Source organism: Penicillium canariense (assembly GCF_028826845.1).
Source record: "Penicillium canariense strain IBT 26290 chromosome Unknown utg000003l_segment0_segment0, whole genome shotgun sequence".
In the NCBI taxonomy this organism is placed as follows: Eukaryota; Fungi; Ascomycota; class Eurotiomycetes; order Eurotiales; family Aspergillaceae; genus Penicillium; species Penicillium canariense.
Genome location: NW_026622730.1, coordinates 3,081,545 through 3,108,230, shown reverse-complemented (window position 1 = coordinate 3,108,230; position 26,686 = coordinate 3,081,545). Strand labels below are relative to the sequence as shown.

General features: G+C 53.0%; 8 protein-coding genes across 8 annotated transcripts; 3 read left to right on the top strand and 5 right to left on the bottom strand.

Moving 5' to 3' along the window:
* Positions 1 to 93: 93 nt before the first annotated feature.
* Positions 94 to 2,567, bottom strand: N7482_005975 (Zn(II)2Cys6 transcription factor; the record flags this gene model as incomplete). Its single annotated transcript, XM_056688100.1, has 5 exons — positions 94 to 549; positions 610 to 643; positions 695 to 980; positions 1,055 to 2,358; positions 2,458 to 2,567. 5 exons carry the CDS (start codon positions 2,565 to 2,567, stop codon positions 94 to 96), a joined length of 2,190 nt encoding a protein of 729 aa, XP_056543655.1.
* A 521-nt stretch (positions 2,568 to 3,088) lies between these two features.
* N7482_005974 (putative 2-deoxy-D-gluconate 3-dehydrogenase) lies at positions 3,089 to 3,976 on the top strand (the record flags this gene model as incomplete). The annotated part of the gene is made up of 1 exon (XM_056688099.1): positions 3,089 to 3,976. The coding sequence occupies one exon, from the start codon at positions 3,089 to 3,091 to the stop codon at positions 3,974 to 3,976; it is 888 nt and encodes a 295-aa protein (XP_056543654.1).
* A 2,027-nt stretch (positions 3,977 to 6,003) lies between these two features.
* Positions 6,004 to 7,872, top strand: N7482_005973 (ferric reductase family protein; the record flags this gene model as incomplete). Its single annotated transcript, XM_056688098.1, has 1 exon — positions 6,004 to 7,872. The coding sequence occupies one exon, from the start codon at positions 6,004 to 6,006 to the stop codon at positions 7,870 to 7,872; it is 1,869 nt and encodes a 622-aa protein (XP_056543653.1).
* Positions 7,873 to 10,731: 2,859 nt separating this feature from the next.
* N7482_005972 (uncharacterized protein) lies at positions 10,732 to 11,055 on the bottom strand (the record flags this gene model as incomplete). The annotated part of the gene is made up of 1 exon (XM_056688097.1): positions 10,732 to 11,055. One exon carries the CDS (start codon positions 11,053 to 11,055, stop codon positions 10,732 to 10,734), a length of 324 nt encoding a protein of 107 aa, XP_056543652.1.
* Positions 11,056 to 12,206: 1,151 nt separating this feature from the next.
* N7482_005971 (uncharacterized protein) lies at positions 12,207 to 13,314 on the bottom strand (the record flags this gene model as incomplete). The annotated part of the gene is made up of 3 exons (XM_056688096.1): positions 12,207 to 12,446; positions 12,505 to 12,754; positions 12,815 to 13,314. The coding sequence occupies 3 exons, from the start codon at positions 13,312 to 13,314 to the stop codon at positions 12,207 to 12,209; spliced, it is 990 nt and encodes a 329-aa protein (XP_056543651.1).
* Positions 13,315 to 14,479: 1,165 nt separating this feature from the next.
* On the bottom strand, positions 14,480 to 19,054 carry N7482_005970 (pleiotropic drug resistance family ABC transporter; the record flags this gene model as incomplete). Its single annotated transcript, XM_056688095.1, has 3 exons — positions 14,480 to 15,996; positions 16,063 to 17,911; positions 17,972 to 19,054. 3 exons carry the CDS (start codon positions 19,052 to 19,054, stop codon positions 14,480 to 14,482), a joined length of 4,449 nt encoding a protein of 1,482 aa, XP_056543650.1.
* Positions 19,055 to 20,392: 1,338 nt separating this feature from the next.
* N7482_005969 (clathrin-mediated endocytosis regulator UBX3) lies at positions 20,393 to 22,013 on the bottom strand (the record flags this gene model as incomplete). The annotated part of the gene is made up of 2 exons (XM_056688094.1): positions 20,393 to 21,823; positions 21,879 to 22,013. 2 exons carry the CDS (start codon positions 22,011 to 22,013, stop codon positions 20,393 to 20,395), a joined length of 1,566 nt encoding a protein of 521 aa, XP_056543649.1.
* A 1,186-nt stretch (positions 22,014 to 23,199) lies between these two features.
* On the top strand, positions 23,200 to 25,896 carry N7482_005968 (PAN-complex poly(A)-binding subunit PAN3; the record flags this gene model as incomplete). Its single annotated transcript, XM_056688093.1, has 9 exons — positions 23,200 to 23,272; positions 23,322 to 23,462; positions 23,534 to 23,588; positions 23,651 to 23,790; positions 23,855 to 23,955; positions 24,200 to 24,388; positions 24,454 to 24,598; positions 24,661 to 24,816; positions 24,869 to 25,896. The coding sequence occupies 9 exons, from the start codon at positions 23,200 to 23,202 to the stop codon at positions 25,894 to 25,896; spliced, it is 2,028 nt and encodes a 675-aa protein (XP_056543648.1).
* Between the last annotated feature and the right edge of the window lie 790 nt (positions 25,897 to 26,686).

The window sequence follows — 26,686 nt, the reverse complement described above, 5'->3', positions numbered from 1 at the left end:
GTGAGACGTCGGGGTTATCTCCGAGCTGTGCCCCCACGGCCCCACATCAGTTGCCGCACAGGCGGCCTTTGAGCATAACCGCCGCCAACATATCTAAAACAGAAGGCTGCTGCTCATATCGCCCAGCCAGGCAGATGGTTGCCAGGCCTGCGACCTGTCCTGGCCGGGCTGGCATGGATCAGACCCATTTTGGAACGCATCAAGACCCAGCAAGCCACCCGAAATTTGGTCCCCGGAGACATAGTCTCCCACGGCTTCCAGATCCAGCCAAGAAAAGTCGTTGGCGGGACTGAAGTCCATGTAGGTGTGATCGGTGACCGGATTGGGCAATGTTGTTTGCATTGCGAAGTCACTGTGCGGGGTCTCTGCGGATGTATTTGCGCTCGTCATGGATGGCTTCGTTCGCCAGAGAAGTTCCAGCAGGCGAGAGTAGCGCGATCCAATATCGTCGGGGCCGGCACTCGCTTGCTTGAGAACTTCAGTGGCACGAGCCACGAGGCCCTGGACTTTGGCTTCTTCGGAAGGAACCATCATTCCGAAAGAGCGAGCCTGATGGAAGTTAGCGAAATCGGTCCCAATAAGCTCCGTGGGTTGAAAACTATGGCTAACCTTGTAGAGAAAGACGGCAGAGTAGATGCCGTATCTGGTCGCCGTGAGTACATCCGCACACAACGTGAACTGATGCTAGACTTACAAATAGAAACGAAGAGGCATAAAATGCAAATGCCTCTCTGGGTCCACCGAGTCCACCAGAATCGTCAAGTAGGCCTTGGCTGCGTCGACAGATTCATAGATGAAGCGTGAATCCTGCATCGAAGCCACATTCTTGAATGTTGATCTAAGTTGCTCCCGACGCGTACTTTCATCCGTCTTCGGCTTCACCAAGGACTGAGAAATGGCGGCCTGGAACGCGAATGCGGTCGTATAAAGACGCAAGTACTCGTATGATAATTGCAACATTACCCGCATAGGCGGCGAGCCTGCTTTGCGTCAGATCTGAACTTAGAAGACCCAGATAGATCCAATTTGATGCAATAAACACAGAGGAACTTACAGTCCAAAGGCCCCCACAACGATTTCCATCGCAAGATGGCAAGACGGAAATCGTCAACGTATTTAACGTAGTCGCCCATCAGCATCATTTGGTTACTAGTGCGCATGCCAGAATACAAAACTTCATGCACATTTCCATACAACTGCGTGAGATCGAGTATTGCCTGAAAGATTTTCGAGTAATCCTCGTCACCCTCCTTTACCGGCTGCAGCGACGGGAAATCTTGACTGGATAGACCAGTCATCGGGCCCGGCCCGCGCGACCAGAACGCGCGTCCAATGCGCACCGAGATCAGTCGGTCAGAGACATAGCAGCTGGCCCAAGCTAATCGCCGACGAGTCTCACTGTCTTGGTCGCCATACGGGTCTCCTCGAAAGGACGTGCGATCCAGCCCGATAAAGTATCCCGAGCGCAGCGCAAGACCGACGTGCATCCACGCCGCGCGATCTTCCTCCCCACGGCCAACACGCTCGATACGGGGGCGAAGACCCTGCGGCTCCCATTCTGCAAGCAGGAGGAGAGCTTCGACGGCTTCCACGTCACATTCTGCGCCGGCCGCGATTCCTGAGATCAGCTCATGCATGTATTTCGAGCAATACTCATGGATCTCGGGCCGGTCGACAAGGTCCTTTGACGCGATGGTAAGAACTGCAGTGAGAAGGTGCTTCTCGTTGTTGGCAAAGTCATCTAGAGCCGAACGCTCGAAGTATTTTCGCGGCACGAGAGGGAGATATGGGTGGAAGTTGTCGGCATAGCGGGTGACCAGCTGCCACACTGTTCCCGGGTCCAGGGATCGGGACTGAACGAGGCGATAGGCTCTGATGCCGGTACTCGGTGCGTTGAAGTCAGCAATAACGCCATCGTGCAACCCGTTATAGGTCGACATCGAATCTGACCGTACATGGTTGCTGGTACGTTCATTCGGTGCGGCGTCCGCACCGTGGGTGGCGATGCCGGTCAGACATTGCCAGGCATCAGATGGGTTTCGAGGCACCGAGTCAATTGAAGCGTCATTATCCTCGACGGCCACCGAAGAAGCCGCATCGCCCTGCGGATTAGGCGGGAGAAAGACGACTGGTCCGGGGTAGGACGCAGATGGTGCGCGGCGGCACGCTTCCGAGTTCGCAGGACTGGTAATCTCTTCAGAGTCCTTGGTCGGCGACGGATTTGTGGCCGGAGTAAAGTGTTTAATCTTGTTCTTGCGAATGCGGCGCCCACCGCGATTCGAGCCACCAAGGACACACTCGCGATGCTCGCGAACGCACCGCTGGCACGGCGGCTTGCCAGGGTTCCCATTGCTGTCGCTGTTGCGCGGGATTAGCATGAAACAGGACAAATACCCGCTTGCAGATCCGGGGAAGTCCCGGCTCTCAACAACGCGAGATAAGGAGGGGAGAACTTACAGGTCACAGCGTGACTTACGCTGCCTGCAGTGCAGACAGGCCCGGGAAACGCGCTTGACGATAGCGTCGGACCGCCGAGGCTGGGAGGCGACTTGCTCCGGGGACTCCATCTCTTGCCGGGCCTAAGGGTGAATTCACAAAGACATTATTGTCCACCGGATGATAAAGAGACAAAGGCCGGCGCTTGGGACCCACAGGAAATCGAGCTACGCAAAAACCTGGTCATTACTCATCGGGAGGTTGAAGTTGAAGCTCCTGCCGCGTGTGGGGTAAGGCCCAAGCTGGACGCCTCCCCCGGCGGAACTTTCACCCCAAAAATATTATCGAGTTACGGAATTCTACAATTATGCCTGTATTAGTCTTTTCTAGTATGCTCAGAACAGCCGGTAAAATTGATTCATGTATAAGGAAACACAACACGCCCAGCGGGACGGCAGGAAGTTTGGAGCCAATTTCAATAGCCGACGGCGATTGATGTCGGCAATGGATACTGCCGCTTCGGCTCCAAACGAAGACCCCCGCGCGTGGGGAAACCAGCCCGCCTGGTCATTCAAACAATATTTGCGCCTTCTCCTCCATTGTTCTTTTTCTCTTGTTCGACGGACTCTAGACAGGCCTCTAGACACACACAATGGCAGCCTCCGTAGTATCTCTCTTTTCCCTGAGCGGCCGCACCGCCGTGGTTACCGGTGGCACGCGCGGCATCGGCCAAGCCATGGCCTTTGCTCTGGCCGAGGCCGGCGCCGATATCATTCTGGTCCAACGCGATGAGTCCAACACCGCGACCAGAGACGAGATTGTCCGCTTGGGTCGTAAGGCTCATATTCATGTCGCCGAGCTGTCAGACCGCAAGGCCGTGAAGCAGATCATTCCTGCGGTCACGAGCCAAGGGTTCAAGCCCGACATCCTGCTGAACTGTGCGGGCATTCAACGGCGGCACCCGAGCGAGCAGTTCCCCGATGAGGACTGGGATGAGGTGAGTCTTTTTTCTTTTCCCCCGGCAAGCTTCCGGGCAAGCTATCTTCGATTTGAAACGGCGCAGATCGCTGACCCGAAAATTCATGAACAGGTCATCGAAGTCAACCTCTCCCAAGTCTTCATCCTGTGCCGCGAGTTCGGCGCCTACTTGCTAGCTCGCGACGCCTCCGAGTTCCCCTCCGGCCGGCGGGGCTCCATCATCAACGTCGCGTCGCTGCTCACCTTCCAGGGTGGCATCACGGTGCCTGCATATGCCGCGTCCAAGGGCGGTGTGGGCCAGCTGACCAAGGCGCTGTCCAACGAGTGGGTGGCCAAGGGAATTAATGTGAACGCCATTGCCCCTGGGTACATTGCCACGGACATGAACACCGCTTTGATCAATGATGCGAACCGGAATGCCGGTATCATGGCACGAATCCCCGCCGGTCGGTGGGGCCAGCCAGAGGACTTCAAGGGTGTGGTCGTCTTCTTGGCTAGTGGCGCCAGTAGCTATGTGTCTGGTGAAATCATCACGGTGGATGGTGGGTGGATGGGTCGGTAGAGGTCAGGACGTGAAAAAATTGGGGTGGTGACCCGTGGTGATGATTAGCCCTTGGAAACACCTGGATCTGTTTGGCACTATTGGGGCTGTTTTGTATATAGCGATGACTGCATTGGACCTATCTGGTCAGCTGGATAGGTTATCGGACTCCGTCTAGAGTATTGTATCTGGCATTTGAGTTCCCACGGTCTGGCATCCGTTGAGGCATCATGCATGGTGCACGAGTCATGATACGTTTGACATGTTGACTGATGTCTCCCGTTTTCAATATAGAGAGGCTCGCTTACTGTAGCTGGGTGATTGGTGGGTAATCCATGCCATGGAAGGATGAAACCTCCATGGACTTACTAGATTACTAGCTTCTCCGGACTTCCGACTGCGATTGACAGTTGGTGAAACCGGCCTGGTGCCTGGAGAATTAGGCTCCACTTTATGCCTGAGGTGATGGCCCCACACCTGACTTGGCTCTGTCAGTCTTCCACCTTTGCGGGCCCTTTGTTGTCCCTCTGAAACCCAAGTTTCTCTATTGTGTGAAATGCTGTGCCAACCTCGGTGTTTCAATGAGGATAATGGATCCATAGAACTATGAATTCACTGGGAAATAGATTCCTGTTATCGGCCCATGCGCCACAGGGGGGAAACAATACCCTGTCGGTCATTTCCAAATGACAGCTATGAAACAACCCACAAGGCCACTGTTTGAGGCACACCTGGCCTGAGCTTCATGAGAGGGCGCCAAGAAGAACCAATCCTTCATTTGATTTGCTTCTCAAACGAGTGCCCTTTAGTCTGCAGCGGTGCGCGCACCCTGGATTGCCAGCGCTCTGCTCAATAGGGCGTCACGATGGTCGCAAGATCTGCAAGGATCCCCAACCGCCTTGACCTCCTGCGCACCGGCCAATCAAAATGCCGGTTTCTGCGGTGCCTGCATCCCTCGGAAACGGCGGTGCCTCCTGGTCGTCAGAGGAGTACTCCCGATAGGCTGCAACGAACCAGGCCCGCCTGCCAACCGCCATGAAGCCCTAGCTCCTGACCAGACAGTGGCTGCGCGGTGCTCTGAGCTGTGTCGGACGTGGTCCACTGCCACAACTCCCCTCGTTTTTCTTAAGAGCAGTTCCCTTTCCCCTGCCACGACAGGAGTTCCTGCTCTTGGGAACTTTCGTTCGTGGATCTGCCGGGTTTTCTTCCGTTGTTTTGTCGATCGGCTGGCCTTTCGATTGCCTTGCATCTGCTCTTATAGAATAGACCGTTTCAAGCTTTCTTTGAACACATAGACCCTCTTTTCTTTCGCTTTGGCCTCTTTCCCCCTCTTAATACTCTTTTGCTCATTCTTTTCATTTGCTTCATCTAGCGAGCGGGAGTCGCTGCCTTCGCAGAAAACCTGCCAACCAGCCCGGCGGATCGGCCTCCCTTGCGTGCATTCCTGGAGCCCTGGACGATGCCTTTGCACCCTAGCCAGCAACGGAAAACCCGAGCCTTGTCGATCTGCTGAATCTGCCTGAATTCCACAGACCATCTGTTCAGAGCTCGTCATTTCGCTCGCGGTTGACTGCCTTGTCGCCTCCAGGCCCGTCTAGCAGCGTCAGGGTGATTCACTTTCAGACTTTCATTGACATATTGAACAAGTGAACAATGGCTTTCCATTGATGACGAATGCCTTTGTGCCAAAACTATCGACGATCATCACCCAGACACGTGCTTTCGATACCACTAGACATTATCCTGCCTTGCTGGCTCTGATTTCATTTCATTCTGCTTCAACGTCAGTGTGCTCGATCATCACATTCCCTTCGACCCCCCGCAACCACGCTCGACGCTTTCCCCAGCATCCCCAGCACTCAAAATCCGATCGAGTACTCTCCCTGCCGACCACTATCTATTTTGCTAGAGCTCCGAGCAGTGTCTTGAAAGCCACTCTTTCACGAACCAACAGCGTCAGAGGGATCATATCGAGGTCAAATCCCCCAACGATATTTGCACCGAGGATAGTCCCTCCCCTCTAGACAGTTGTCCTGAGGGACAATTCAATGGCTGCGCCCTACCCGCAACTTGCGGCACGAGGCTACGGACCCAATGTGACATACATCTACGAATACTCGAGAGGACTGGGTGGTGTTGACGTCCCGCGCGATGTAATCATCACTCGCATTATCTACTCTTCAGTCATCATTCTCGCCTTCTGTGTGTTCTGCGGCCGAATCGCGCAGATCAGCCATGCATACCTCCGCCACATTGCCTCCAATACGGCAGACCGGAGGCACCAGACCTTCTGGAGCCGGGAGGCATCGCCATGGTGGTCCAACATGAAGAAGCATATCCTATATGCTCCACTCGGGAGGAAAAGACATAACCGAGAGGTCCAACTCTCCTCGGCCATCAGCATGGGCACGCTGCCCTCCCGTTTCCAGTCCATCTTGATCACATTGTACTTTGCGAGTCAGGTGGTGTACTGTCTATATCTGGACTACGCAGTCAATGAGAAAGCTGCGCTGCTCGCAGAGTTGCGCGGGCGCTCGGGGACGCTGGCAGTCTTAAATATGGTGCCATTGTTCATGCTGGCGGCGCGCAATAACCCTTTGATCTCGATTCTGCGCATCAGCTTTGACACCTACAACCTTCTCCACCGGTGGCTGGGACGCATTATCGTGCTTGAATCTGTCGTACACACTGCAGCCTGGGCAGTTAATGCAGTTGACGAGCAGGGCCTGACGGAGATGCTCGCACATTTGCGAGAAACGCCGTTCTTTATCTGGGGACTGATAGGTACGGTCTCTATGGTCTTTCTTTGCCTGCACTCTCCCTCGCCCATACGCCATGCATTCTACGAGACGTTCCTGCACCTGCACCAACTCGCCGCACTGCTCGCCTTCCTCGGTGTATGGTTCCATCTCCACCTGGACAGTTTACCACAGCGCAGCTGGGGCACCTCTATCGCCGTAATCTGGCTGGTTGAGCGCAGCATCCGCCTTATCCGACTCGCTCATCTCAACCTATCTATCAAACACGGGTGCACCAACATGACCGTTCAAGCCCTGCCAGGAGAAGCGTGCCGCGTAACCTTCCACCTGCCCAAAAGCGCTCGCATTGAACCCGGCTGCCACGTCTTCGCCTACATTCCCTGCGTCTCCTGGTGGATGTCACATCCGTTCTCCATTGCCTGGGCCGAAGCCAGCACTCCAAACCCTTCGCCGCGCTACCACGACACCACATCCACTGACTCGCTGCCCAGCCCGACCGCCATAGAAAAGCAATCCCACCCATTAGACGACTACTTTGAGCCCACCCACCGCCCCACCGAAGTCTCCCTCATCGTCAGCGCCCGCCAGGGCATGACCCGCCGCCTATACAATCTCGCTCGCAGCAAGCCGGACCAAATCCTCCGCGCACCAGGCTTTATCGAGGGTCCCTACGGCTCGCACCCCGCCAACCCCTCCAGCTACGGCACAACCGTGCTCTTCTCCGCCGGCGCGGGGATAACCCACCACCTCATGTACACGCGGGATCTCGTCGAGCGCGCGGCGACATCCCGCGCGGCTACCCGCCGCGTCTACCTCATCTGGTCGGTCCGGTCGACCGACCACCTCGCCTGGGTCAGCCAGTGGATGGATCAGATCCTGCGGCTCCCGCAGCGGCGTGAGATTCTGATTGTCAAAGTGTTCGTCTCGAAGCCGCGGCGCGCTGCAGATCTAGTATCCCCGTCTGCGACGGTGCAGATGCACGGTGGTCGGTGCCGGCCTGACGTTGTCCTTGATGAACTGCTGCCGACGAGGGTTGGGGCCACGCTTGTTTCTGTTTGCGGGCCTGGTGCGTTTGCGGATGAGGTGCGGGCTGCGGCGAGGGGGAGGATTGGGAAGGGCGCCGTGGTGGATTTTGTAGAGGAGGCTTTTACATGGTAGACCGATGTTTTTTTCTTCCCCTCCTTGTTCTTAGCTTTGTCTTTTTCTGTCACTTCCTTTTTAAGCATGTCTTTGTGGCGTCACAATGTGGTCCTTGTAATGTTTATACTATTTCGCCGAATACAAGGATACTTGTCTGATATATGACTCGAACGCCCTTCATGGTAGATAGAAGTGATCTGATCAACATCATGATTCGCCATACTCCATCAAACTAATACCCAGTTCCACAATGTACCTCTTTCATAGATCGACGTGACTAATCGAAGATAACAACTCGGCCGTCTCACAAAAATTCTCGATGAACACGGCGCAAGTGCTCCTCCATATTATCCTTCCGATTAAAGAACTTATCACAGGTGGTTTTGGGGCAGGGAATGGAACGTGGAGCGACATGCATCGTCTCTAGATGGCGCATAAGTGTTGCTTTGGTGGCAAAAGGACCTGGGTTGATACAATCTGACCAGCGACAAATGAAGGAGCTTAGAAGTGGGCTAATAGTGGGAAAGGAATTTGTATTAGGAAATCATCTGAGGTGAAAAGGCTCTTCGATACATGATCAGCTTACTTGGTTTCTTTCCTGCCATGGTGAATATAGTCCTTCTGGCCCATGGTACGTTCAACGATGTTGCTGATAGAGGCCTCCCCTGAGAATGGAGACATGCCAGGTCCGGAAAAAGCAGGGTTATGACCGGCATTGATCATCGAAAAGCGATTAGCATTGCGCGAGCCAGTAGATACTTGTTCTTGGCGAGGCCAAGAAGGCGTCGAGGATGAGACGGCGAGTTGATCGAGTCCGGGAGCTTGATTGCATGGAATGTAGACAGAGTGTGTAGACGGCACAGTCGAGTTTACGGAATAAGGAGCTGGTGGTATATGCTCATGGTAGTCGCCTTGATGGTCGGTGAAAGGCATGAACTGTGGGTGTTCATGTAATAAGCTCCACTCACGTGAGTCGATGTCATGTAGGGGCCAAGCCATCGCGCAGAGGGAATCAACAGTAGTGCAGAAGTAAACATATAGAGAGGATTGCTTGAGGTGATAAAGAGCAGTAGATCATTCGGTGATTGAAGGAGGGTCCTTCTTATTTATATTTACAATGATGACCTCCAGCGAGGGCTGACAGTCTTCGAGTGAGGGAAGAAATAACAAGGGAGGAAAAGAAAGCAGGCCTGCCAAGATACACGCGCGCTGCGGAAGCGCTACAATCTGGTTGGATGGGAGAAAAGTAAGAGTGGGGCAGGGGGCACACCGCAAAGATCGTGCCAATTAGAGCTGTGAGCAGCGGGCACCTTCGTGTGTTGGCACCAATCCCTACCAATAGCATTCAGGCCCCGACTTATCCCGGGTAGCATATGGTGGCTTTCGTACGGTCCGACTCATTCCCAGCAACCACCTTAATTCCCGCCCGACCTGGCCACCCGGCCGTCCTGGCCACCCCAAAACACCAATACCGTACTGTATAGTATTTAGCGATATAATATAGTAATTATTTTTAAATATAGTATTTTAGTTCTATACGGTATTTTGCTATTCACACAGTATTTAGTTATGCATACGGTATTTTTCTTCGATACAGTAGCGCACAAGAATACAGTTGAAGTGGCATAGTTTTTGAAACACAGTATCTAATAAATCACGGTGAAGATACAGTCATATAACAGTATCTCAAACACTGGGTCCTCCGGCATGGTACCACTCCGTCGGTACCAAACGAGCCCCAGCCAGCCCAGCTGATGCCCTTTGTAGAAAATCCAAATGAGGCCCTCTGTTGGCCCCGCTTGTTCTGTTTCGACGTGGTCCGTGTGAATGCTTGGGCATTGGTCATGTCCTGCCATGCACGTGATTTGGGAAGACCACTCACGACTCAAGTGCAAGAAGCCTGTGACGACAGCTTAGCCGCTGCTACGAAAACAATTGATAAAGCGATCGTCACATCAGCATTAAGTCGATCTCGAAATCCTGAGTTTCGCATTCAACATTCGCATTCAACATTCGCATTCAACATTCGCATTCAACATTCGCATTTACTTTACACAATTGCACTCGAATCTGCCAATGTAAGGTTTCAGAAGGATTCTAAAGCCATAAACTCCACATCCCATGCTCTACTCTAACTGCATGTAGACGAGTCGTTCGCTTTGCCACATCCTTATGGATGGATGGCTTTTACCCTTTCATTATCAGTTATTCAGGGGTAAGCGGAAGCAATGGGATGGTGGTCGGGGTTACCCTGCCGTATGCGATCCTCTGGTGAGCTTGTGCTGGCTTCGCCCCAATTAGAGGTTACTAGTCAATAGCGCCACGAAGAGGCCCAGGCTCGTTGCTGTTGTTAGCATGCTCAATAGCCCTCAAGAGCCACATAACAGCCTCGAGGCACGAGCAACGCCGAATACCCCCTTCTCGGAGGAGGGGAATAATAGACACTCTATATTCATACTACAGGCGGGAGGCGTCCGACTTTACAGTGGTGCTCCGTAACCAGGTAGGTTCATTTTATGGCTGCTCTTCAATTGCTCTCTTCTCAGACAACTCGTAAGAGGCGTAGAGGATACTACTACGTAGGCAGCCGTAGCTGAGGGCTATGGAATCGATGGAAAGTTGCAGCGTGCCTCACTTGGACGTGAGAGTTGCCTTGGTGCCTCGAAGTGAGAGATGTTAAACCGACTGGCTGCATCCATCGAAACTTCCGCTCGTCAACTCTCGGCCGTTCCAACCACCATCCCTTGGTTCGCCGCGTTTCTTTCATTTTTACTTTAAAAATCGTTAAGTGTCGCACCGTCCCCCATGCCTGGCGTGAAGAAGGAGGAGGAGTCCTCCGTCATGGTGAGTCGTTTTCTCCGCTGGTGACGAGCGTTTTCATCTTGTCACGAGCCCTGTCATCAGATCCAGGAGCAGACAAGACATGATTGGAAACCCGTTGTTCATCTCGTATGGATGGCTAACCGCGTATAGGCCCCCTGCTGGTTCTGCAAGGGGGACCACGCCGTGGAGAACTGCGTGGCCCTGCGCGCCGTGGGCGTCGCGAGCGCCGCGGCGGTCCTCTCCCGATCCGCCGCTGCCCCCCCGGGACCCCCTGCCGCCCCTGCGGCCCGTCCCGCGCCTTCCCCCCCGGCCGCCGTAAGTCCAACCGTATCCACGCAATGCGTTGGTATGGTCGAGAAACGAGGTATTGATATACATGATTGATATAGCCGAAAGCCCGGAAGAAGAGGAAGCTCACCGAGAAGCGGAGGGCTCGGCAGGCGCGCCACCATAGCAAGGGGATGGGGCGCAAGCGTGAGTTCTCTTAACCTGGCTCCATGAATTATTGGTGGAGTGACATGCTAACCTGGTCGAATTAGCCACGACCCTCACCACCACCACCGCCGCCACCGCCGGTGGTCCCCCCACACGTAAGTCTTGTCACTTTATATTCCTGGCCTGCGTAGCCAAGGAAAAGCCCGAGGAATCAATCTGAAATCACAAGATTAGCGCATTCCTTTAAGTCGTGATGACAATGTGCTAACTCTAACATAGAGCCCTCCGATGCCGACGCAGACACGCCTGTGGCAGGTCCTTTGGCGACTGATGGGCCCCAGGCCGGGGCCCATCAATTGCTGGAGCGGCCTGTCAAGGCGCGAAGCGAGGAGGCCGGGACCACCGGCGTAGATCTCGCAGATCCAGATGGCGAGGAGCGGGAAGTGAAGGTGGAAGTGAAGGAGGAGGAGGAGCGGGTGTCTGGCACCCTGTGTTAATGTAATTTCTTTGCTGTTGTTACAGCCTGTTTGGCCAAGAGGAGGCCGTAGGGCACGTAGCCCTGTTATCACATCATGAGACCGCTCTTCGGGGCATTTTGAAGAACCGCGCTCTGTAGCATACCTAAATATTCTTCACGCTCGTGTTGTTGTAGGAGTACTATCCCATCGCTCCCGCTTACTCCCAAATCACTGTTATTGGGAGGGAAAAATTAATCCATGCATGAGGATATTACAAAGCGAACACTTCGTCAACCGAAATCACTTCCCTCTAAGAGCGGAAGACTAGGCGGTAGAGCAAAAGTGGTCGAAGACTTATGAAATACTATTGTATCTTGACGCCAATTCGTTTACCCCAGAGCTAATACTCCGTATGAGAATAGGATGAGCAACAGTAGGTTCATTGGGGTATCTCAAACTGAACTCTTGAAATAGCTATTAAATAACTGGGTTTCAACTGTTCGCGGTACTTGATAAACCTGAGTAGAGCGGGAAACTGGATCAGCGTGCCGATGGAGCACCCGCGCCATCGATCCAAGAGGCTTTGGGTGAATTCAAGCCTTGGAAGTTGCCACTGTACATATGGGTATTGAACAGCTAATCCAAGTTCATGGATGCAATGGGTCCCACAAGAGATCCAAGAGCAACATTTGGCTTCTCCACTCGAGCAATTTCGACTAGCTGGCTTATGCTGTAACGCATGAACAGGTCAACAGGTGCTGTTTCGTCGTCCGCGAAGCTCCATAGTTGAGAATATTGCAGAAGTAACTGGTCCCCGTGCAAAGAAGCTTGAATGATTCTTCCGTGCTTTTGTCCCGTGTAGGAAATCAACAATAACTATGAAAGAGATGTGGGTTAAAAAAGCTCTGGCTGCGATGAAGTGTCAGCTACTGACTGGATGAATAGGGTGGCTCACGAATGGCCTATGGCGTGTTCGAATGACCATAATGGCTAGAATCGCTGTTATTTCATGTCGAGTAAGGTTTCCGTCTTCGCGGTTTGCGGGAACATCTGAAGTAAGTGCCGCAATTGCATGTGGGTTAGGCAAGCTTTCGTGACCATCCTCCTGCCAGCTTTCAATCCGCCAACTTATATCCCGATTGCCGCCCACAACTGTCGGAGGATCACCTCTGGTGGGTTTCGTCCTAGTGATTGTCAATACCCCTAAAATGTCCAAGCCAAGAAGGAAAACACAACACACTTACCGCCATCTGCCAAGAGAGCTTAGGTAGGCGAAAGAAGAGTACGGGGATAAGCCGATGCGACAAGCGTCCAGCTGGCTTTGAATATGCATGTATGTTTCCGTGGCATGGACGGCCCACTCGTCCGGCCCAGTCAGCTCCATAATAGACTCGTATCTACTCCTTGCGGACCTTAAGGGATCTTCGATCCCAGGTGTATTTTCGTAGTCTCTCAGAATAGAATCAAAGTCCGGGCGGAAGTTCAGCGGGCGGATTTTCTCAATACCCACCGTGGCCATCCGCACAGTGTCGAGTGGATATTTTGGGAGGTCTCTTTCCGGGTAAGGCCGAAAAAAGCATGGGTCAAATTGTAAGGAGCCTTCATCTGACACGTCGACTTGGAGAGCTTGAATTCCGAATCCTTGAAGGTCACCAGGGGAGAAAAACCAGGACTTGCAGCCGTTAATTCGCTCATAGAGCTCCTTGACAGCCTTGTATCGCCTGATCTTGGTTTGCATGTCCATTTGCACTGAGAAGGAAGGTGGTAGGTGAAGTCAGGTAGGAAGGAGGGGGAGAGAGGGAATGAGTGTCAAGCAATGTTGATCGAAAATCGGGATAACTGGATGGGAGAGCGAAGATGGTTGGTGTGTGGCCGTCTACACGAGAGTGACAATGAAGGTCGGTCGGCAGTCAGCTGATCTTGGACAGAAGAGGTCTAGTAGATGATACAACGAGGTCAAATGACGTCTCCGTGACTTGAACTCTGACGAAGGATTTTTAGTTTCGGATCCGTTCTTTGAAACGGAAGTTCTAAGATGAGAGCCATATTTGGATAAGCTACGGTCCGGGGGCGGTAAGCCCAGAAACTGCAGGGACCTCCACCCGCATCCTGCTGCATCCACACAATCCATCCAATGGCGTCCCACGACACTACCGTACGTGGACGCGGCATCGACACAAGGCAAAGCCCCAAGACCAACATGCAGCTGCTCGGTGTGATGGTGAGCTGTGACTTTTCTTGTAAGAAGCTCCAGCCACCCGAATAGATATGAATGCGGGGCCCAGCTCTCGCGCAGAGGGAGTAGCCCACAACAGCGCAGAAGAGGAAATCAAGCAGTCGGAAAAGATTGCCTGAGGTGATAAAAAGCATGAAATCATTCAGTGGATAAGAAATGGTGACCGTTTGGCAGGTCTTACATGCCTTTGACTGAGAGTAGAGACTCTACCACTACCTACACAGTATACGCACAGGACTCCGCCCAGTTCACGGCTGCTTCCATTGGAATCGCTCGAAAACCATGCTTATTGTCCATGTGCAACCGAAAGCCAAGACAGTGACTCGCGATCGGTGAGGCATTATCGCGGCTGCTTGGTTCACGCATTTCCCCTATTCTTGATTCCTAAGAGAAAGAATGAATCTTTTTATTAATCTATAATTCATTTATGGATGTATAGTATAGCGGTCTAAATCTATCAAAAGACCTGCCAATGCAAGAAGCCAGCCATCATACCGCAAATAGTCATGCTAGCAGGGGGGTGCTCAATGGCAAAACACAAAATAAGAGACAAATGTGCAAGAAAGAGAGAATAACATCTATGAATATGTAATACAATGTAAGGAAGGCCGAGTTTTTTCAAAGATAAATCGAACCACATCAAAATAGAAAGGAGAGGACAAGAGACCTGAATTTATTTGGAGGTCTTGTTGCGGCTGCCCTTGGGCACACGGACGAACCAGTAGATGAAGACGGCCAAGAAGATGTTGGCAATGATATACACCCACATGATGCCAAAGTTGCGCCAGGCATCCTTGTAGTAGCTGACCACAGAGGCAAGGAAAACGTCCGTCTCCTTGATGGTACAGAAAGAGCAGTCGGAGGTGGCGTTGTTGTCCAGTAAGTATCCACCGGCAACCTTCATGTAAGGCTCCATATAAGAGTAGCAGGTCTCGCCGCTCGGGGGCTCGAAGTGTAGGTACTCGATGCTCTCACATGTAGCCGTGGCGCCGGAGACACCAGTGGACAGCATCGCAGAAACCAGGTACGTGAAGGGCGAGACGCGGTACATGAAGATCCAGAAGCCGGGCATTTTGGATGGTGTGGCAAGGATACCGCAGAAAATCAAGCAAAGCGAGAAGGTCAAATTAGCCAGATTACCACCGGTCTCAGCAAGCTCGATACCGGCGATAACCATGTGCGCAAAGGTGGAGGTAAAGAGCATGAAGGTCCAGATGAGCAGGAACATCAGCGCACCACGCTCGTGAACGTTACCGGCCTCCTCGGCGTTACGGTATAGACCGATCGGGTAGTACCAGCAGACGAAGATAAAGACGGCCATAAGAGTGTTCCAGGGGAGTTCAACGACAATATTCGCCGTCATGAAGGCTTGCCAGGAGTAGGTCTTCGAGGGACGCTCGCGCACTTCGTATAAAGAGCGCTGGGTGACGAAATGGGGCATGATCTGCTGCACCAGGTTACCGAAGATGGTCATCAGCATGAAAATACTGTACATCTGGTTCTGGAGACCCTGCTGGGAGTTCTCTGCGTGGAAGAAGGAGAAGCCGATGTAAAGAGCCGAGATGATGCAAAGTGCAGTCTTAGAGTAAATATAGATGGGAGTGCGCCAGTACTGGCTAAAGATACGAACGAGACACTCGTAGAGCTGGACGGTGAAGGGAGCGGCGAATTCCTTGAAGTTTGCTGGGTTGTTGCTGGACTCCTCGACCGGCTTCTGGGAGAGAGTCGCCTTCAATTCAGCCAGGTGTTCTTGCACTCCTCTGCGCTCGGGGCTCTCCCGCCAGACGGCAGGCCAGTCAATATCACTACGAGAACCAGGTGCGGCACCAATAACCTCGAGCATCCACTCGGCAGGGTTAGCCTCGGCGGAAAGCTTAGGGGCTCCGTTGCGTTCGAAGTAGCTAGAAAGAATCGAGGACTTCTCGCCGATTTCACCGAAGTAGACAGTCTTGCCACCCTTGGCGAGGAAAAGGAGACGATCGAAGCGCTGGAAGAGCATAGCGGAGGGCTGATGAATGGTACACAGGATGGCCTGTCCGTGCTTGGTCAGGGTGTCGATAAGGTCGAGAATAGACCAGGAAGTTTGAGAGTCAAGACCAGAAGTAGGTTCGTCCAGAAACAGAAGCAGCTGGGGCTTAGCAGCGAGCTCCACACCGATAGTAAGGCGCTTACGCTGCTCGACGTTGAGACCTATAGGAGATTAGCTGAGGCCCGATGAAATAAGAGGAAATAATACAAGAGATGTTGGTAGCTTACCTTCACCAGGAACACCAACGATGGCATCGGCATATGTCTCCATGCCCAAGAGCTTGATAACCTCTTCAACATAATCAAGCTTCTCCTGACGGGAAACATGGGCGGGCTGACGGAGAATGGCACTGAAACGTAGAGCTTCACGAACGGTAGTAGTGTAAAGGTGGAGATCCTGCTGTTGGACATAACCAGTCTTGCGCTGGAAGGACTGATCACGTGGGCGACCATCAACGAGCATCTCACCAGAGACAACACCCATAGTGACACGAGCAGCGAGCACATCAAGCAGTGTAGTCTTACCGGCACCGGAAACACCCATCAGGGCCGTGCATGTACCGGGCTTGACCCAACCATCGACGTGGTCCAAAATACGGCGCTCTTCGGTCTTGATCTTGACATCGTAACAGACATCCTGCCAGTGAAAGACAGCGGTCTGGCGCTGGATAGCGGCGGAAGTCCCCTGGCCGCTGGACTCATCAGTCTTCTCGCTGGTGGGGACGGAGTGGCTCTGCTCGACGTCGTCTTCCTCGGAGCGCTTAGGGGCATGACCACGACGGAAAAGCAGGACCTCACCCTTGGACTTGGACTCGGAAATGTACTCGGTAGCGATCAGGTAGGTAGCCATGAAGAAGATCATGAAGCCGATCAGAATCCCCAGGTTACGCCACTTGTGGCTGTTAGAGTACTGGAAGCTGTCGGAGAGGTAGTCGTTACCAAAAACACGGCTAGAACCAGCGCGAGCGCCCTTCGCCGAGCAGATCTTACTTGTCGCTGGGACATTATCATAGCCGGAGCCAGTGGGGATCATCGATTCGTCAAGACACTCGAACCAGCGGTTATGGAACTCATTTACCATCAGCGACTCGAAGCCGTATGCAATAGGATCAAGGTAGTTCATCCAGCGAGACCAGCCAAGCATGTTGCGGGGCGGGATCGTGAAGCCAGTGTAGATGACCAGACCGAGAATCAAAGCGGCGGCGGGCACCAGAGCCTGAGAGAGGGTGCGAGAGGTAGCAGCGATGGTGCGGAAGATCATAGACATAGTCAAGGTTGTGAAAAAAGAGAACACGAGGAACGTGAAGAACGCGCTAGGTGTGCGGCGCAAGTAGGTCATGAAATAGAGGGTCACATTAAAGGTCACGGCGTTGAGAAGCTTATACGGCATGTCACACAGCATTGAAGCAATAGCCTCAGCGAACGGATGATACATGGCATAGCGGGATTGTTTTTCGACAATAGGACGTTGCGCGTAGAGAGTCAGGATCTCCAGAGCACTGGAGAAGGCGTTAAGAAGGACAGCGAAGAAAAGAAGGGCACCACGGGAATAGAAACTCTCCGTGGTTTCCTGTAGGTTGAAGAAGACGGAACCGATGATGAGAGCCATTATGAAATTACCGATCAACTGGGACAGGGTCAAGCTAGCATCGCCCTTGAGACGCTGGAAGCCACGGACCATGCAGAGGTTGACCTGCTGCCAGACAGACAGAGTGTAGGGAGAGCGAACGCGCTGGTGCTTGGACTGCATAGCCCGGCGCGACTCGATGAACTTCTGGCGGGACTCGCCAGCCAGAGGGTAGGACTGCTCATACTCGTCAATCTCACGTATCAGCCGCTTGTATTCCTGGCTGTTCTTCCAGGCGGCAGCAAACTCGTCGGGAGTGCGGGGAGTGACGTTCTCAAACCCCTTCTTGACAATACGCTCCGCAGGGCTGGTGAGGGAGGTCAGGAAATCGGCGGTGGTCTGACGCTCTGGGCATTCAAAGCCCATGTTGGTGAAGAAGTCCCTAGCATCGCCGGTACGACCGAAGTAGATCTGGCGACCCTCATATAAGACAGTAACTTTGTCAAAGACCTGGTAGTGAATCGTTAGAACAGTTCAGCATAATTGAAAAGGTGAATGATGTTAACTCACATCGTAGGCGCTCTGGGAGGCCTGGTAGATGGCAACCGCACAGGTAGTACCAGTGTACTTGGCCATCAAGTTAAGAGTCTTACAAAACTCTAGGGCGTTGGCACTATCCAGACCACGGGTACTGTTATCCCAGCACTGGAGAGGGCTGCGACACAGGGTAGCCTCGGCAATGGAGACACGCTTGCGCTCACCACCAGACACACCACGGACGAAATCGTTTCCTACACGAGTGTTTATTGTGTGTGAGAGACCAAGCATAGCCATGACAACGTCACGCATGTGCTCAGCGTACTGATCGCGAGAGACGCCTGGCAGACGGTTGCGGGGAGCGCGAGCCAGAGCGGCGAACTTGAGGGTATCGCCCACAGAAAGCTGGGGGAAGTGAACGTCCGTCTCGGCGGTGTAAATAGCCTCGCCACGGAACTGTTTCTTCATCTCCTTATCGGAGATACCTTGGTAGTTCATGTATGTTTTGTCGTCCTTGTGAATACCGTTCATATCGCCAGCCAGGGTCTTCAGGAAAGTCGAGCATCCGGAACCCGGACGGCCCAGGACGACCAACATCTCGCCGCTCTTGACCAAGCCATCGAATTCGCGTAAAATTTGAATCTTCTGCTTGCCCGTGCCGGTGAGCATGCGGGCCAGAGCACCCACCTCCAGGACGGAGTTGAACACGTCCTTCTGGTAATCCGTGGGGCTACCGTATCCGTGCACGCTGAGGTTGCGAAAGGAGACACCAGCCTGGCGCGCCGGGTAGCGTTCGGGGTCGCGAGAGGTAATGGCCAGTAAGTTCTTCATCCAATTGCGGGCCTTGAAGTTCGGGCTGTGCGGGTTGAGGGTCGAATCGTCCTTGGACTCGAGGAAAGTGTTCTCGCCTTCGGCATAGCGGGTAGATTCGCGGGTGAGCTGGCGGGCCAGGCGACCGACCTCGGCCTCAATCACCTCTTTGTTGCCGACCTCGGTCGGCTCGAGGGCAGTGTCCTCGCTGCTAAGACTGTTGGCGGGGTCGTGGTGTTGGATTTCGCGAGCCACCGAGACAGACTCGGTGGTGACGCTCTGGTTAAAAGTCCCCAGAAGCGACATGGCGGGCTTCTTCCGCAGGAAGTGGTTGCCAATTGGATGTATATATACCGGCAATTAACTGTGGAGGGAGCCAGGAGTCGGGGGAGCCCAGAGTAGTCGAGGGTATTAGGAAAGCACCATCAATGGGTGGTTGAAAGTGGCGTTGCGACGCGACTGATACCTGATCAAGGGGTTTAAGCGAGTGATTAGTGGAAGCAATTAGGATTAAGAAATGTAACAGAATGAAAAGAACGTCGGGGAAGTAAAGTTAGGGAGCGAATAGGAATGATAAATAAAGACGGGGAAATGAAAACGAAAAAGCGAATCAGGCCTGTTGTCAAGGAAATTTGGTCCCGGGAGCGATCCAAGATTTGCCTCCGAAAGGAAGACCGGGCATCCGTTCGGCGATAAGCAGCCGGCGGAGACAAAAATCCAGGCCCAAGCCAACCGGGTGCGTTAGTTTACCGTAGCGACCGCGAGTCATGGTGTGTCATGGTGTGTCATCCTTGACGGATGCCTAAGCTAGGATCGAAAGCGTTAATGAACAAGGAAAAGTTTAGTTATGCATCGTTGCACCCAGGTTCCGCTCATACTAATCCACATTAATCTACATAAAATCCCATAGCTAGGGTAACCTTTTCGCGCACTGTTCGCGTGCTTAGGATAATGCATGAGAACACGTGTGCGGCGCTTCCAGAAGAAAAGTGGGCCGGAGAGGGCAGATCCGAATCCCTGACTTGTGGCTGACCTAAGCCCCGGCTCTGGCTACTTTGCATTCTCGGATGCCCGGCTGCGGACATCCGAGGCTGACTCAACGTCATCCGCTTCTTTTGTCCTTTTTTCCAGCCAGAGGAGCCAGGATTCGTCCATCGGACGGACGAATCCGGACAATCTCATCACTGATTAGATCTGATCTAAGATCCTGTGGCGCCCCAAATTAACCTCCTCGGTTCCGGGAACAGCTCATCCGAGCTGCAGGCCACGTACATCTCATGCACAGGAACACATCAGTGACGGGGAAAGACGTATACGTGATAGACATATCATATTCACAATTGGCTAGCATAGCAATTAACCATTCATTGCTATGCCTGAATATATGTAACGGAATATTACAATCGTGCGCTACTATATGCATCGGTCCTTAGCATGTTAGCCTTGAGGACTAACATAGTGGTCCTTTTGGCCAAGTTGTACAATCATGTGACTCAGGCATGATCTGTAACACTATGCCGTATAGTCGACGCCGCTACGGTCATGTTGCAGGCAATAAGCTATCAAGGTTTCATAAATTGGCTTTCACGGGATTTCACATGTATACACCAGGGAGGCATGCCAACTCGGTCACAACATGACGTCTCAATTGGAGTCGCCAGTCACCTCTGCACTGTCCTCATCTTCTTCATCCTCAATTGGCTCCACCAACAGATTGCCACCCCGGCCGATCTTCTCACGGATCGTCCCGCCGTCTTCTACTGCGTAGACGGCCCTCGGCATAGGCGACACCAGTCGAAATCGGTACTGGTGCACATATCCTTCAGGCTTAGCGACCTTGGTGGGTCGGGATTCATCCTGTAGAACTTCGTAGCACTCCACCACCGCATAAAGTTCCTCCATGTCGGCATCGGGTACGAATCGGCGCATGATCCGTTCGCCTGAGGGCAATCGCACACTGATGCGAACAGGATCTTTCACTTCGGTCCCAGGCTCGGCTCCAAGGGACTGTGCTCGCCAGAGTTTCCACTGCGCCAGATCCCGCCGCCTCTTCTCTTCTGCAGCTTGGCGCTCTGCTGCCTCCTGCTCCTCTCGCTGTCGGGCGGCCTCTGCTTCCCGGCGGAGTCGGGCTCGTTCCCGGTCAATCGCGAGCGACCGTTCATAGGCTGAGTCCTGCTCTTCGCGCAGACTGCGAGAGGCTTGCTGCTGGCTGCGGTCCTGGCGGATCTGCGAGAGTGGCCCCTGGTTCGAAGTCACGGCGGTCATCAGCCGCTGTTTGAAATCAGACGCCGAAATAGGTCCTGCAATTCGTGCGACCACAGACATGGCGGTCGAGGATACGCTCGGGGTATGGCATATCACCGCCGCAAAAGGGAACTTGGTGACTCGGAGTGAGTTGGCGACTTGGTAGGCTTCCGAATCCCGGACATTACCGCCCCAAACAATCACGTTGCCACTCTCACCGGGTGGGTTAATGTAGTCCACCACATCCGGTGATAGTAGAGTCTCCCGTACCCAGCTACTCATGTCGTCATGCTCGGGCGAGAACAAAACCACCAATAAGAAGTTCAGATCGCGGTGCGCCTTCTCCATCGCCATGTTGTACCCATTTTCGAGGAAAGGGAACGGATTCGATCCATACTCCTCCTCGAACTCGCGAATAAACCGAGCGGCGGTATCTTTGGGTGCTAGGGGTCGACGGCCCGTCGTGTTTTGTCGTGTACCGTGGAGAGCTGGGCTGGCGGTCGCGTGAAAGAGCCGTGGAAGGAAGGGAAACAGTGTCCCGAAGAGACGGAAGGAGCTGAAGAGGAGTCGGTAGATGAGGTTGAAGGGGGTGAAAAGGAGAGCGAGGAGGAAAGGTGGGCGGTGTACAGGTTGGTTTTCGGGTAGCGTGTCGATTCGCGGGGCGGGCTCCGAGGTACGATCGGCTGGCCGTGCTTGTCGGAGTAAATCCTCGTTCATCAAGTTGACTGGGGGTGTCTGATAATGTCGCTCAGGGAGGGACTGAGGCATGGCTGCTCGAGCTTCCTCGACCGGATCGGGACCTTCGCCATCGAATAGCTTTGATATGGCAATCTACGTTGTGGGGATGAGTAGCTAGCTCGGCAGAGCTGGGGAAGGGGACACTGACCTGAACATTCCATTGCGACCGACGCAGAAGAGGGACGGCTTCTGCGGGAGCTTGTCCTGTCACACTTGTATATTGCTCCAGCGCCGATCTCTCGTTCGCCGAGAGCTGGTCGAGGTCAACCTCCGCCGCGGACATGGTTGCGGATAGGTGGCAGCCCATGAATCGTCGTGGAGACGACATGTATACTGGCGATTCGAGGTTACCGCTCTGGACACCGCCTGCCTATTTTGAGGGTTCATCTCGACCTACTCTCCGACGCCGGAGCGGAGTGATTATACACTTTGTTTCACTCTCCACAAATGGTCCTGCTAGCTAACGACCTATCGTTACATAGTTCGGTCTGAATTGCAATATTAGAATTCATCTGATAGGTAGGTTCGAATCAATGTGAGAGACCCTAAAGAGCTTCCTCAACGTCTAATCAAAAATAATAGTCTAAATATATATGAGCAGCAAGGCTATACACGATATATACTGGGCAGAGGTTCACGAGTCAAAGATGTTAATATTTCAGAATATTCAAGATCTTTCTACTTTTTCAGAGGAGATGGCATTCAGGGTCAATTAGAATCAGTATGATAGACAAATAACGACCAGTTTTGCACTACATAGTATTAATAATTCGTCATCCAGTATGGGAAGGGGTCCCTCCCGGGCTGTGAGCAGCCTATGCATACGCTTTTTTCAAACAATGAAGCATTGTTCAGTTGATTGTGGTGAGGTATAAAGTATTTTTGAATGAGGTCTACCTAGTATGATATACAAGTAGCGTGTAGTGAAAAAGACACACTGTTGATCTCAAAGAGTCAACTTCAGGTTGCACACTCCAGTAAATGAAGCTGAGCCAAATAGTGGCAAATAAATGTACTTGATCTTTGAGGCACCTACCTTATCACCTCGTATAAAACGATGCGTGTTATCTCGCGCGGAGTGATGCGAACGCGGGCTGACCGCCTGGTCCGTGCGCGCATCCCCCTTCGCTCGAGTTCGCCTCGCCCCGCGTCCCCATCTGCTCCATCGGTTCTATCACTCCCGGTCTTGTTCAGGAGGGAGGAGCCTGGGACCTTATATTATTATCTGTGTGGTTTACGATCCAAGTATTGATATCCCCTCGAACCTCCGGGTTTCACCCGCAATTGACCCGCTATCGCCGATCGGCTCGCCCATACGCGTGGACTGCAGGCAACGGGAAACAGCTGTCCGATCGCAGGGAATGTGGCATCCTCTCGGTCCACTCAATCGTTTCCTTCCGGCTTCCGATTTAATGGAGATCCTACTGCGCTGATCCCGTCTCGTCTCTCGTCGGTATTAGCCGTCCGCCATGGCCTCCTCCGGCAAACCTCCGCTGGATGATTCCCGTCGTACGACGGGGTCGCCGAAAATGAAGACTCGAGGTGAGTGTGTCGCCGGTGGCCAATCTTGCACATAGCTGGAGATAGGAAGATGAGATGAGCTTGTCGGAGCTGTATACCGAGGCATGTGATGGATTGCGCGCTCACAGGAGGAATTTCCGAACAGAGAATGCGAAAGATACACTATGTCGCAATGTTACCATCTATGGCCGCTGTCGATATGAGGATAAAGGTGTGTACCGGTGCCGAGTTATCAGTCGCCTCGTATCAGAGTTTGAGATCTGATTCGTGTTCTCTCAACAGGCTGCGCGTTCAACCACGATCCTCTGAAAGTCAACGCTGCAAACCAAGCAGACAGGTGAATATTGCGTCTTCCCTGCGAGTCTCACCCGGCATATACTGACCAGTCATCATATTCAGCAATAAGAAACGGTTCAATGTGGACTCACCCAGCTTTACCCCGTCCCTCTTGTCTGGCAATGGCACGTCCGCCCCCAAGAAATCGACCACCATTTCCCCGAAGGCTGCGAGCGCGGCTCCGTTTCAGCCTAGAGTTGCAGGTTCATCACGTAGGAAGCCCGTTGGTCCGCAATCTTCAAGGCATCTCTCACTGACTGATAAAAGGCTCCAACACGAGTACCCCGCGGCAAGAAGTAGGAACTCCTGACTGGACGGTAGCGGATGTGCAGGAATTCGTTCCTCAAGGATTTGAAGGAGCTCACGTGGTAAGTTTCTGACCGTACCTTCCGCTTTGGCTTCAGCGCTTCTTCGCTCGGAGTCCTTGAATCATTGCCTTGGCAACTTGCCCACTTCAAATAGTCGGGGAAAAAGATGCGGGGATCTTTCTATAATCGTTACACCCGGAGCTTGAGTGCCCTGGCAGATGATTTCGATCCGGTCCTCGAGCGAAGTCGAGACAAATATCGCAGCTCCAGCCTTGGCTTTTATTCCGCTAACCCACCTGTTCAGGCACCTCTTCAAGGCAACGGGAATGGAATCTCCGCCTCGGGTGCCTTCGATCCTTTTGTCACGGCAACGACCCCTCTCTCCGCCGCAGGAGCTGTTGGCCCTGTCTCGACCAACCCATACTCCCACGACCCCACTGCTGCATTAGCAGGAGGAGCTTTCTTTGCGAACCAGACGGGTTTCCAGCAGCCCGTACGTGAACTTCCAAATGGTTGTCTGTGTCTTCCAAGTACCTCCACCCCTAACAAACGTCACAGGTCCAATATCATCTATACGCACCAATTGGCCCTCATAACCAGAACAGCCTGGGTTATCAGCGGAACGTCCACGATCTCTTTCTCCCCAATGATTTCCGAGAAGAACTCCAGAAGAAGGCTGTGGCTACCCTTCAAACTCTACCCAGTATGCGAATATTATCCCCCGAGACCTGGGAACTTTTCATGAACCTGACACATGTCCTGCAGACACCACATTACCCGCACAGGTCGACTACTTCCACTCTCTAGTCCCATTAGATCTCAGCCATCAAAAGAATGCCGCAACTTTCGGTTACCCGAGCTGGGTCTATAAAGCACAGTCTAGCAAAGACGGCAATTTCTACGCGCTCCGAAGACTGGAAGGTAAGGAATGACACCCAAGTGGCTTTTGCAACCACACGCTAACCAGTTTTAGGTTTCCGTTTGACCAACGAGAAGGCCATCCGGTCCGTCCAAGCCTGGAAGCGGGTGTGCAATGGAAGCGTGGTCACCGTTCACGATGCGTTCACCAGCCGGAGTTTCCAAGACAGCTCGCTCATCTTCGTCACCGACTACCACCCATTATCCAAGACCCTCGCCGAACAACACCTGGGCGTTGGAAACCGCTTCCAAGGCCGCCACAACACCCATATCCCTGAGCAGGTTCTCTGGGGCTACATGACGCAAATCGCGAATGCGCTGAAGTCGATCCACACCAACGGCCTCGCCGCTCGAGTGCTGGAGGCTGGCAAAGTTCTGCTGACCGGCAAGAACCGCGTTCGTTTGAATGCCTGTGCGGTCTTGGATGTAGTTCAATTTGACTCTCAACGCACTGTGGCGGAGCTCCAGCGGCAGGATCTCGTCAACTTCGGGCAAATGATCGTCTCTCTGGGTGCCAACTCGCCCAATGTCATGCACAACCCCACTAAGGCGATGGAGCACTTCACTCGCGCATACAGCCCGCAACTGAAGAACTCGGTTTTCTGGTTGTTGAATGGACTGCAGAAAGACCAGGATCGGACGATTGATGTTTTCATCACCGGCATCTCCTCTCAGCTGATGTCCACATTCGACTCAGCCCTTCATCTGGATGATCAGCTCACTTCAGACCTCAGCCGCGAACTCGAGAATGGGCGTCTCGTCCGTCTGATGACTAAATTGAATCTGGTCAACGAGCGCCCTGAATACGAACACGACCGGCAGTGGTCGGAGAGTGGGGAGCGCTATTTCTTGAAGATCTTCCGGGACTACGTCTTCCACCAGGTGGATGGCTCAGGCGACGCTGTTGTTGACCTCGGGCATATGCTGACTTGCCTGAACAAGCTCGATGCTGGGTCTGATGAGAAGATCACCCTGGTGAGCCGCGACGAGCAGAGCTGCTTCATCGTCAGCTACAAAGAAGTCAAGAAAGCTCTGGAATCGTCATTTCAGGCACTTATGAAACCCGCAAGAAGGATGCATTAAAGTCCTTCTCCAGAAGAATGGCGGTCTTCGGTTCCCTTGTTTGATTCTGGGTGGGGGTTCGCACATGTAGCTATGATGCTGACGGGTTTCTGTGCTTGCTTTTCATTTCTACCCTTCTCCCCGATCACACACCCTACGCCACAAACGGGGCCCGGGAGGAAACATTTTTACTTCTGCCTTAACACCAGCAGGAGTTCCCTGGAAGTCCCTACGTACCGGAATTCCTATGCTATATCTTGGCTTTCCCTTCCCGTTTTAGTGCTCAGACCCTCGCCGCTTTTGCTCACTAAGTAGATCTGAGCACGTCTCTGAGCGACCCTAATCTGATCAGTGAGCATTACGTAAGCTCACTGATCTGCTCACTGAGCAAGTCTGATCACTCACTAAGCGCTCTAATTTGGTCACTAAGCATAGCCTAACTAGCACCTCAATAAAATGCAAAACACTAGCCCTATCCACGGAAAGCCCCCTCCTGTAGATTGCCCCTACAGCCCCATCAAAAAGCACTAGCATCAATAATTTGACATTCCGTTTTGGTACACTTGCTGATTTTCACTACGCCAAAATGAAGCCTACTAGATGATCACCCAATCAATTAGACTATATGCTCCTGGGAATCCTTCATCTACTGGCTCCACAATCTTCAGGGCATCCTGGAGGAGTACTAGTCTCAGGATAACTACGCGAGTCTACTCGGAAACTGAATATCTTGCACTAAGTAATCGTCCGCTAGAGTAGAATTTATTCAGAGTGTGAGGACAAAGTCTACTTTTCTCACCCTTGAGCGCCC